We start from the raw sequence: 12,651 nt of genomic DNA on the forward strand, positions 1-12,651 counted from the left end.
GCACCACTGCGTGTTTGCTTTGCAGATGCCATGGTTCTCTTGAGTACAAGGTGATAGGACACCTCAATAGGGACTTCAGATCTTTGTGAATGTACATTTTCTTACAATTCAAAGGCCTCAAATGAAGAACTTCTTGCAAACGGTTTTTATTGGCAAAGAAAAAACATGTACCAAAAACCCATGTCAGATTTTTTTTAAGAAGTCATCTAATTACTTTTCTAACCTAGGTGATTTTTTTTTTTTTTTTTTTGTTACTCTTTCTGCAATTATTCCAAAGTTTCTTTTATTCTGAAGAGAGGCTCCCAGTTTGGAAGGTAAATGTGAAGTAATAATAACTGTGAAATACTAATATTTCCTCATGAAGATCTAATTGAATCTTCAACAACAACAAACAAAAAAAAGCCCATTCACTTTGTTAAACAGTTCTGGAATGAAAGTAACCTCTGCTCATTTCTAATGAAATGTAACCTTTGTAATCATCCACAATGTTCAGTAACGCTAGCACATTTTAACATAAGAAGAGAAATGCATTCATAGCTTAAGATTTAGTCTGTAATAATGACATTTATATTAAATTCTAAGATAAGTGAAATAAGCAAATACTGAGTGCCTTAAAAGTTTTCAATTATCAAAATTATTTTATTTCTTTTTTTTTTTTGCGGTACTGGGGATCGAACTCAGGGCCTTGTGCTTTCGAGGCAAGCACTCTACCAGCTGAGCTATCTCCCCAGCCCCAAAATTATTAAAAGAACAACAAAAAAGTAATAAAATGCAAGCACTTACTCTGTATATAAATCTTCTATCATTGCAACAATAATAACAATGAGAGATACAGCAAATATCTGACATCCAGAACCAATGAGAGAGGAAAATATTAGTGGGTGACTTGATGGTCTAAATACATCTCCGTGCACCTGCTTCCATCCATATTCATCTCCTAGGTCTCTATCCTATGTTCAAATATGTATGTATAGAGAGAAGAAAACAATTCAGAATCAAATTAAAACATGGTAGATAGGTTAAAAAAAATTAGTTAATTAAGTTCCCTCCCTTCAAACATACAGTTATTTAAAGAGGTTCAAAAAAAAGACATTTCACATTTAAAACAATCACTGCTTTAAAAACATAATGTTGAAGTGAAGAGATTCAGGAAGGAAATTCCTGATTGTGTTCAGAGAATACAGAAAGATGTAGGAGCAAAAAGAAATGCTCAAACTGGTAGAACAGTTTACTGACTCTCTTCCTGTTACTTTTACAACCTATTCGTGACTGGTTCATAAATAACCAGGGATCGGGTAGAGAGCAAAACAGAATGGGCATTGAACAGTGCTTGTCATAAAAATGAAGAAACATCCTTCATAGCTTATAATCTAAGAAAACTTACGGGGAAAACATTAGATGTGGGTATGTTTATTTAAATGTTTATAAGTTTTTAAAAAATAATTCAAATTTACTTCTCAACCTGCGCAAGTGTTTCTTAAACAGTTTCTAAAACAATGTTTCTTAAGGAATTGCAGTCCCTCACGGTAATACATTTTGGGGTAAAGATACTGGTCAGACATGTTTTGAGAATGGACCAAATATTTTATCTAACTTCTGACACTTCACAATGAAGTTCAGCATACTAAAATTTAAATTTTTAAACTGTTTCCCAAATTTGTTCAAAGATGAGGTGTACCTACGTAGAATAGTCATTAATATTCTATGGAATAATACTTTTTGTTTTACAATTTTCTAAAAGAATACAGAAAACAAATCTGAACCCACTAAGTTAACCCACTAAACTAAATATAATCTTTCCATCCATTCTCTGAATTTTATGCAATACTTAGCAGTATTAGAGAGATGCCAATACAAGTCTATAACATCCCAGCTGCAATTCTGAAATTAAATGCTCTGGCAACTAAACCTTTATTTATTTAGTCTGATGGGTTCTAATTTTGTTATATCAAACAAGAGTTTATTTATTCTGTTTATTTATCACACTTAGGAGAACACTTGTACGTTTTATTGAAAAAACATTAAGATATTTGATTATTGGGCAATAGCCATGGATTCCACTTGGAATTTTACACTTTTCTAAAACTTTTAGCTCTGAATTTGAAAACTCTTCAGAATTCAGAACTTTAGGTAAGAAATCATGACCATTTCAAAATTCAAAATTCGAAATAACACTGAGATAAATGGGTTTTATAAAAACAATGTAGATTGTTTGCTTACCATGTCATCCATTTCTTCTTCTTTACTGTACCGGGCATAATCTTTTCTTAACGTTCTCATTAAAATCATTGAAACTAAGCCCACCAAGAAGATAACCATCATGAAGGAGTTGAAAATTGAAAACCAATGAATCTAAAATAACAGAAAATAAAATGTTACCAACATGTAAGAGACCAAAGATCCACAAGTTTCAAGATGTTAACAAAAAAACAAACAAACCAACAAAAAAATCTTTTAGATTAAGAAGTCAAACACATAAGGGACAAGTATTTACCATGCCAAGGGACTGGCTTTCTTTAAAGTAAGCTTCCATACATTGAAAACATGCTATCATCTTTACAGATTTTCACAAATTTATTGCACAGATAAAGGGCAATCTGGCCACGTGGCATAGGTTATTCAGCATTACACAGAAAGAACATGGGCTTTCATGTCAAATAAGCCTAGGTTTTAACCCAGGCTCTGCCAATTTCTAGCTATGTGGCCTCCATTTTCTCATCTAAAAAAAAAATGGAGGAAATAATACTTCTCTCTTAAGTGATTTATAAGATTTAATAACATAAGAAAATAATGGCACCATGTCTGGCAAAGTGGATACGCAACAAATGTTAGCTCTGTTCCCCTCCCTGCAACTGAGCAACAAGATGAAAAGCTCCTTAAAACACAAAAGTCCAAACTATCACACTTTGCTGCCTTGGACTTGGGTCACCTTGAATGCACTGCTTTACCCTCTCTTTTTGTCATCCTTATTATTCAGTCCTTTCCACATTAGCCACCCACAGTACACAAACACTGATGTATCCCTTAGCTTCTCCAGGTTCTTAGGGCTTTTGATTTCATCCACATGTCAGACACAAAATTGTGTCAATTCTGGTTCTACAATGTTTCTGAGTGCATGGCAGCATTTAGTGCATCTGACTTGAACCAGGTCTGTGGTACTGCCCAGTTATTCCTTTATTTGTATTTTCATTCTCAAAAGGTCCTGAAGGATAGTTCCAAAATTTCTTTTTTTTAGGCCCTCATGTCATCCTTTCTTCTGTCTTCTACCATCCAACATGACTTGACCTTTCAGCATTTATCCTCCTACACTATCATTCTTCTTGTCAATCTTCTAGAAATTGTTTCCCCTCTGAAGTCAATCTTTCCACTAAGCTCTAGATCTCATTCACTCTGAGGGGCTCTCCCCATCTTTCATTTTGCACCCCTTGGCCCTCATCTTTCTCCAGCATCAGTAATTACAAAAGGGCCTCATCTGTAATGGTATCTTGGGACTGTCACAGGTTTAAGCAAGACAGTAACTATCTAAAGTATACAGTATCATACCTAGTACATCATAAACACTAAATAAAATCTAAAAAGTCAATGTTATGACTATTATCATCTCTTAAAGTTTTCCTTGACCTTTTGTCATTTCATCCTTCTGACAATCTTACTTCCCTTTCAAAGTCACTATTTTTCAAAGGAGACTACAGGTTCCATTTCTTCCCTCCCTTTCTCTAAAATACATTTCATCTTATTTTTGCCTCCCACTGTAATTTCTCTCAAAGACCTGTGAAGCACTTCTAAACAGATTCAGCAATTTTCTGCCCCCTCTTCTTGACATCCCCATCACATCTAACCTCCCCTGACACATTCCCATCCCACATCCCCCTTTCATCTTCCACATTACTCTTTCCACCCTGTGTGAACTTTCCCCAAAGCTCCAGTTGGGGTACTATACTATGACTTCTTGGGCTTTCAGAACCTTTACTTAGCACTCCAGTGACACTGGTGACACACCCCTTGCCCCACCCTGCCCCAAGTTTCCAGCCTTCATTCTCACTCATGATTCAGACTTTCAAAAAACTCCATGACTTGCACTTGAAAGTCTTCCTGGAGTTTCAGATTCAGACTACCTTAAAGTAAGCTCATAATCTTCCTTCACGTCTTAACAATCACTTCTGATTCTCTAAACTTCTGCTAATGTTATGAATATGTGGCTCGGAAAATAAAGAATTATCTCTGGCTTTTCCTTCTAATCTTTCATAGGTAATCATTCTAAGTTTTTATTTTGTAAGGTTGGTGGTATGCCTTTGGTTTGGGTTTTTCTTTTTTTCCTTTTCTTTTTTGATCTCTCCCCTTCTTTTCAAGGTATCCTATAAAAAGTTACCAAAAAAATCTTTTTGAAATATCATGTCCATATTATCACTCCTCTGTTCTAAAATGTAAGAGTACCATATTCTCTTTGTTTCATATCAAACCTAAAATATCTTCCTAATATTCTACATTCCCTGTAATATGGTCACCTCATATTCCATAGTCAACCTTTCTTTCCATTACATCCTAAACTCCAAATAGGCCTGCCTCTGCTCCATGACCCACAAGTACAGAATACCCAATTCCACCTATGTTTTTGTTTTTTCCTAATTTCTTCTCACATGGGATCTGCTTCTATTTTCCTTTGTAATTTCTAACTAGTCTATAGATTCCAACTCAAGCAGTATCCTCTCATCTATAGAACCTTCCACCTACATGTCACAGTTCTCCACAGAAATCCTTCTGCTCTAAATTTCTACAGGTAAATCCACAGAAAACTTAACATACAGATTACTATCTTATATAATTAGAAAAATTTTAACCTGGGCTAATATGGTGAGGGTGTGCTGTAAAGTGAAGGGCAATCCTGGCTGTTACCCAGGAAAGGACACTCTATGGCTTTTCCTGAAAAGCAAGATACAGTCAACTGCTCTGCCTCTGCATAAAGTCATTCAATAGCGTATTTACTGAGTACTTAACAAAATCATAAAGGAAACAATGATCACATTTTGAAATGTTTGCCCCCAAAAGACTATATGTTTAAATTTATCATAAAAGTATTGCTTAAGATTGATAAAAGTAGTCTCTGACAGGCTTTTCAAAAGATTTGATTTTATTCCCACTTATAGAAAATTAATAACCCAGAAAAGGTCAAGAGGAAAGAAATTTTATATAAATATGCTTGAATGGAACTGATCATTAGTTTAAGCGAAATAAGCCAGTCAGAGACAGATAAGCATCACGTGACCTCATTCATATGTGGATCGGTTGATCTTGTAGAAGTTGAGTAGAATGGTGGCCACCAGAAGGTGGGGAGAGCAGGAGGAGGAAGGGAAGGGGAAATGCTGAGCAATGGATGCCCAGTTACTGGGGTGCCACGGCACAGTGGGGTGACTAAAGATAACAATAATGTGCATTTCCAAAAACTAGAAAAAAGAATTTTTAATGATTTTACCATGAAGAAATGATAATGAGGAGAGAGGTTTAACCTAATTTAAACATTATACAAGGTATACATATATCAAAATATCACATGGTCCACCATAAATAAGTACAATTTTATGTTTTATGTATCAGTTAAAAAACTGAAATTTAAAAAAAATCAAAACTTCTAACAAGGGTTTCTGCTATTTTCTAACCTAAGATATATACAACTTATGATATAAGCTGTAAATCATACCTATTATAATGTACTACCAAAAATCTGGTATTTATAGTATTTCTTTTAAAATTATGAAATGTGATGTGATTTTGAAATATTCATACTGGGGAAAAATTTCTAAAAAATAATAAAAGAATTCTGGTATCACAAGAGGTTACTGACCCTACTAACTACTGCACTCCAGCACCCCCTAGTGTTGCTAAACCAAAAGCAGTACAAATTTGTGACAGAAATTTGGCACAAATTTTGAACAAGAGATAACAATGAACTATACCAGCAGTACCACTACTAGATTCAGCTCTTAGTGCCTATGCCAGTGCTTAGTCAATGAATTAGATGCAAATGCTATACAAACTCTACACAGCAGATCCCACCCCCACTGACTTCTAGAAAACACTATAGTAATTCTTCTCTCCACTGACTCTTTTGGTATATAGATATAAAGTTTTTCTTTTACCTTAAAATATGTATCTAGGGCTGGGGTTGTGGATCAGTGGTAGAACACTCACCTAGCATGTGCAAGGCACTGAGTTCCATCCTCAGCACCACATTAAAAAAAAAAAAAAAAAAAATCAGGGCATTGGCACATGCCTGTAATCCTAGCTATTCCAGAGGCTGAGATAGGACCATCACAAGTTTAATGCTCAGTGAGACCCTCTCTCAAAATAGAATTTTAAAAACAGTTGGGGAAGTGGACTGCTTATCATGGATGAGACCCTGAGGAAGATTAGAAGTAGTGATAGATTTCAGTAGAGTTGAACCTAGCAGCAATGATATAAATCTGTAACCACAAAAATTTATGGGCCATCTCAAAATTCTAGTCCAAAAGATTAGATGAAAAGAAAGAAAAAGCAACTCAGGAAGAGACTCAGAAGAACACATATATCCCCTGACACTTTGTTGTCTTTTTATGTCCATTCTTACTAAAGAAAGAAGTCACCAAAATAAAGTCTGTCGTTTGTCATAAAGAACCAAAACTACCAGAACAAAACCAGTATCAATGCCACCCACTGGTCTTATGACCTGAGACCTATCTTACATCTGCTAGTGGGGGATGAGGAATGGGGAAGGCATTTCCTCCCATTTTGATATTTCTTTCTATGTGGAAGGGTTTCCACTAGAAAAAAAATCTCCAGGTCTCATTTCATTCTCCCATCCAACCCTTTCCGAGAGGATGCACTCATTCGGCAGTTTCTCCACGCCATAAGTTTTACAGGTGCCCAAGTACAGAAGCCTGCAACTGTACAACACTGGCTGGGTTAAGTCTGATTCTGAATTTCAATATTAAGAAGTCCACTTGACCATGAATATAAGCCACACTCACCAATATTGGCATCATTAGTAATAAAAGTGGGATTTGGTTTCCCATATACTGTATTCTTTTTTGGTTTAAGCAACAGTATGAAAAAGGGGTTTTGGTTTTGTTTTGATTTTGGGGGTGCTGGGGATTGAACACAGGGTATCACATATGCTATCACTACAACATCCCCAATTCTTTTAAATATTTTATTTATTTATTTATTTATTTATTTATTTATTTAGCAGTACTGGGATTGAACCTGGGGCCTCATGGATGTTAGGCAAGTGTTCCTTCACTAAGCTACATCCTGAGTTCATTTTATTTTATTGTGAAACAGGTTTCTACAAGTTACCCACGGTGGCCTTAAACTTTCAATCCTCCTGCTTCAGTCTCTCAAATAGCTGGGATTAGAGGCATGGGCACCCAGCAAAAAGAGAGCTTTCAATTGCTCCTCTAAAACTCCTTATTGCTCCTAGCACACATCTGAAATCACCATTATCTAAATCTTGTAATCCACAACCCTTAGCACCATACCCTACATACGATAAAAGCTCAATATGTGTGAAACTGATTTGTGCACACACACAATGTCTTAAAATTTACCTACCCTATGTTGAAAAAAGGATGGATCAAGATATTTGTCAAATCGATCTTCAAATTTTACATCTGACTTTTTCCATTTTACCTGAAAAAAATTTTTTTCATTTGAAAATTAAGGTCATTTAATTACATTTAGAAATATTACACACTTAGAATTCAAATTAACTAGAGAAATGGTGGAAAGTTACTGACATTTAAGAAGTTGGAACAGTACCACAAAACTAACCAACTTTCTTTTCTGTATAATACATATGTAATACAAAACTTACAACTTTTCTTAACAGAATTATTTCAGTTTTCAAGGACTATTTACTATTGTTGACACACCTGATAAATGTGTTAAGAACTGAATTAATACAAGCTCATGTCACAAGTCTTTAAATCAATTAAAACAATCTGTAACTCTTTAGATGACATTCCATTTACTACAACTATTAAATTTCTAAGTTTTGTTATGCAAGTATTATTTGTACTAGGTATATATGTGAAAAGTTTAAAATACTTTCAAAATTGACTGTAAGCAATGCATTTATTCTTCTTGTCAGGAAAATTAACTGGCAAAGAAAGAGGACACCTACATTGAATTTCTCTTCTTTCCACCGTTTTTAAGTCTAACAGAACAGAATCAACTTTATACTTGCTAAAGGGCTCTGACAGGCTCTCGCTCTGCAGGAGTACATCTTTCCAATGGAAGAAGAAAACTGGCAACCTATACCTATATCCAGCAACTTTCAATATAGCATCAATTCTATCTACAATAATAAAATGGAAAGAGAAACAGCATGAAGTACTGCAGTCTAAAAATGTAATCATGAAAATACATGGCTGGGTTAACTGACCAACCCAGTTATAACAGTAAACTCTCCTAAAGTAAATGGAAGGCAGGTCTTGCCAATGCATAACTGGTATCTAATACTACAGACCTGAAACTCATCTTCTCCCTGATTTTAGAAGGCTTATTAAGAAGAAGGAAATACAACTTTAATAATTTTTTGTTGCATCTAATTTAAAGATACATTTTCATTTATTAATGTTTAAAACACAATCACAGGGCTGGGGAGATAGCTCAGTTGGTAGAGTGCTCCCCTCAAAAGCACAAAGCCCTGAGTTCGATCCCCAGCACCGCAAAAAAAAAAAAAAAAAAAATCACAAACACTTCTTCCTACTTAAAATTATTTTAATACTTACTGAATATGACATCTGTATTTTAGTATTGGGAACCAGTTTAACCTTTCCTTCACTAGTTAGATTAACATCAACAATTCTATTTCCATTAAAACCTATTTCAAGCTTTTTGTAGGTCCAAAGATAATAATCTTCTCCATTTTCGTCTGCTTCACCAACAATACCTACAAAAGAAAAAACACTTTATACAAGGTAATACCACTTAGTATTTAAAAACACTCCACAAGCTAAAAGTTCATTACACTTTTTTAAATATAAAGAAACAATACGATTATTAGTTCTCATGGTCAGAACAAGGCAAAAGCTCCAGTTGGACTTCTTAATAAACACACAATGGTCAGACCATGATGAAAAAGTGATGATAGCTCAGCATAACTGATCACTCATTTGAACCTCAAAGTTCAGGCTTTGTCATTACCAGTCCTTTCATTTCAACAATTATTACCTTATGTGTGCATGTTCTCTAACACCTCAAATTTTCAGTAAAGTGCATCATCTGTCACAATTTGTCAAGGTTACCCAGCTACTAGTGATGAAACCAAAATTAAAACAAAGGTTTCCAGAGGCCCAATTCAGTACTTTCTTTAATAACCCATCCCTGGAAAGATGTACATGTATGTGTATGTGCATAAAATGTACCAAAACTTAATATTCTTCTCTTTATGCTTCAAGTATGGAAATTATCCCTGGGCAAGTAAACAAAATTAAAGGAGTGTTACAGATAAACGGCAATGAGGCAATAGTTTAAAATGACCACTTGATCATGATTTGGGATATTACAAGGGGAAGAGCTAAACAATGTGAGGCAATAGGTGACAGTTGGGGACCCATCTCTTGTGCCTCAAACAACCAGTTATTTGTCAAATGTTCTCCATCTAAGCCTATACACTTCCCAAGAGCCTTATGCTCTAGAAACTACTCTTTAGGGCCTTACCTGCTATGTTCAAAGCATCCCATTCAAGTATTGGGGGAAAATATGATTATTTCTTATAAAGGAATATTTGCTTATTAACTGAAGTCATTCTAATTGACTAGTACAAATTCAAGGAATATAGTTGTCTTGTTTGGGTTTGTACAAGATAATGAAATCCTCCTAAAAACTAATTTCATTACAATTTATTTAACTATATACTCTGAAAACCAGACTTTAGGGGTAAGGACACAATTATACCAAATAAGAAGCTTTCTCTAAGAGGCTTTTTAAAGATTCTGAAATCATTACCACTGGATTTTTTTTTCCTGATAAGAATTTTCCAAGGTTCAGACATTCTATAATATACAAAAGTATCCCCCAAACATGATGGACTCTGAAATTCCAGGGCTAAAAATTATTTGAGACAAGAAAGCACAGTTGTCACTGTTGCTAAAGAAGTCCACAGCGATGACTAGAAGGTGATATATATATATATATCCATCCTCTATCTATCCTAAGGATCCAGACAAGCAGACAAGAAACCCACAAGCAATGGAAAAGAAAAAGGAAGGAGCATGCTTTCTCATCAGAAATGAAGACAGCCTAGCCTAACAGGTTCTTCAGAACTACAGACTCAAATATTCATATGAATATGTATATTTAGCACATCTTCCTGCTTCCCTCAGAGCTGAACACAGAAATGTGTTACTGTACACGAATTACAATCATTTATATGAAATCTTTACTATATATACCTAATTAATGTGACACAGTAATGATGATTCACACAATTATCTCTTGAGATTAAATTTCTTACAAATTTTATCTTAGTACAATATTAAATCTGATCTGATATGCTTAGTCATTCATAATTTGCCATTCATGAACATAGTAGTCTACTAACAATTTTAAGAATTAGAAGAAACATTAATTATATATAAGAATAAAATGTCCGGGAACAAAAAAAAAAAAAAAAAAAAAAAAAAATCACAGAGAAAAATGTGATCAAACATGTTGACTACAATAGCTGGCTATGTTTTGCATTTTAAATAATTTAACCAAGTCCACACAAATGACTTTTAGATTATGCATAAGTTTGTACTAACTATGTCACTTTAACTTGTTCTTTTAAGTACAGTTAGGTGATACTAAGTAGAATTTTGAAATTTAACTCTGCTTTCTCTCATGTGGTACTTTGGAAGTGTGGTTGTTGGATGTGATAGTTTCTTGAATGGCTTGCTTTATTCCTGTATTATTTTCTAAAAACTTTTGCTTGAGCATACTAATGTACTAATTGTACTTAAAAGAACAAGTTAAAGTTAAGATTAAAAAAAAATAAAAATACACCTGTAACTCCAACAACTCAGGAGGCTGAGGGCAGGAGGATCAATAGTTCAAAGCCAGCCTCAGCAACTTAACAACTCAGTGAGACTCATCTTTAAATAAAATTTAAAAAAGGGCTGGAATGTTGCATCCCTGGGTTCAACCATAGTATCAAAAAAAAAAAAAAAAAAAAAAAAAAGAGGACAAATGGATATTTTAGATTGTTCTAAGCACCTTTTAATTACTTGAATCTGAAAAGTTACACTGTGTAAAATTTATACTTTGAGGGAGTTTCATGTAAGGTTTGGCACTATCAAAAATCCCTCAAGAAACAGGGAGCCATAAAATCAGTATAAAAATCATTCTGTGGCGAATAGTGAAAATATATTTATATCGTGATCCAGTTTGCAATCACCTTAACAGTCATTACATTACTCTTGCTTACTGTACAAATATTCCCAACCCTTATATATAACATAATATACTTACCCCAGATTGGTAAGTCATCTATGTACATCTGGTACCAGTAGTGATTTTTGATAGCATAAACAAAGGCATCTCTCTTTTCTTTATCTAAATCAATTTCACAGTAAGTGGCTGGCATCACATCATCTGCATAAAATAAAAATAGCAAATTAGCCCACTGGTTTGCAAAAATAGTTGCAGGGAAAATAACATAAGAAAAAACCCCCAATGTTTCCTGAAGTTAAAATTTCTACTTATGATTGTTGCATCTGGGTGATAAACATACAGGAGTTCAGTACACTATCCTTTCCTTTTTTGCATATCTTTACAATTTTTTAATGGGAAAAAAATTTTTAATCATATTTATATTCAAAGATTATCTAACTAAGGGAAGAAATCCCTCATATAAAAAAAACTGGGCTCGGCTTGTAGCTCATAGGTAGAGCATTTGGCTCCCACATGTGAGGCTCTGGGTTTGATCCCCAGTACCATGTAAAAATAAATAAGTAAATAAAGATATTGAATTCAACTACAACTAAAAAATTTTAAAAGAAGAAAACTACAAGAACATTAACAAAGTAACTTTTAAATGAATATTGACTTAGAAAACAAAAAAGCTTAAGACACATAGGAAAGATCTCATTTAATATATATGAAAGCTTTAAGAATATGATAGAAATATCAGCCACTCAGGAAGCTGAGTCATCAGGATCCCAAGTTCTAGGTCAGACTGGGTAATTTAGCAAGAACCTGTCTCAAAAAACTTAAAAAAAAAAAAGAGCTGGGGATATAGCTCAGTGCTAGAATGTCCCTGGGTTCATCCCTGCCCAGTACAAGGGCAGGGATGGAGGGAGAGAGGTAACAATGCCTAGCTATAAGATAAGAGCTCTGAGATAAACATGCATTTTTAACATTCTTGGAAATACCAGAGGCCACAGATTCTGTGAGGAATCCCAATGACTCTTCATAATTATGAAGATAGAAAAGCAAACCTCTATCCAGCAGGCATCCCTGTTTATAAATACCCAAAGCTCCCTAAAAAATGAGTCATTTCCACTCTTGACTGCTTAAAACACTACTGTCACAGTTCTGTTTAGATGGTCTCTAACTTAGAATGCATGTGTTTCAAAAATGCTTGTTTCTAACAAATAAAATCTAAAAGACCTGCAAGAGCTCCAGATGTCAATC

The 12,651-nt window shown here is 34.4% G+C and overlaps 1 protein-coding gene across 1 annotated transcript in view; it reads right to left on the bottom strand.

Annotated features, from left to right (window-relative positions):
- The window catches only part of Tm9sf3 (transmembrane 9 superfamily member 3), a 64,956-nt gene that overhangs the window by 33,650 nt on the left and 18,655 nt on the right, over window positions 1-12,651 (bottom strand). The window contains exons 3-7 of the mRNA XM_047552354.1: window positions 11,488-11,610; window positions 8,766-8,926; window positions 7,585-7,662; window positions 2,221-2,352; window positions 784-950 (exon numbers count right to left, since the gene is read on the bottom strand). Coding sequence (XP_047408310.1) covers window positions 784-950; window positions 2,221-2,352; window positions 7,585-7,662; window positions 8,766-8,926; window positions 11,488-11,610 — 661 coding nt within the window. The remainder of the gene's footprint in view (window positions 1-783; window positions 951-2,220; window positions 2,353-7,584; window positions 7,663-8,765; window positions 8,927-11,487; window positions 11,611-12,651) is intronic.

Source organism: Sciurus carolinensis, chromosome 5 (assembly GCF_902686445.1).
Source record: "Sciurus carolinensis chromosome 5, mSciCar1.2, whole genome shotgun sequence".
Classification (NCBI taxonomy): domain Eukaryota; kingdom Metazoa; phylum Chordata; class Mammalia; order Rodentia; family Sciuridae; genus Sciurus; species Sciurus carolinensis.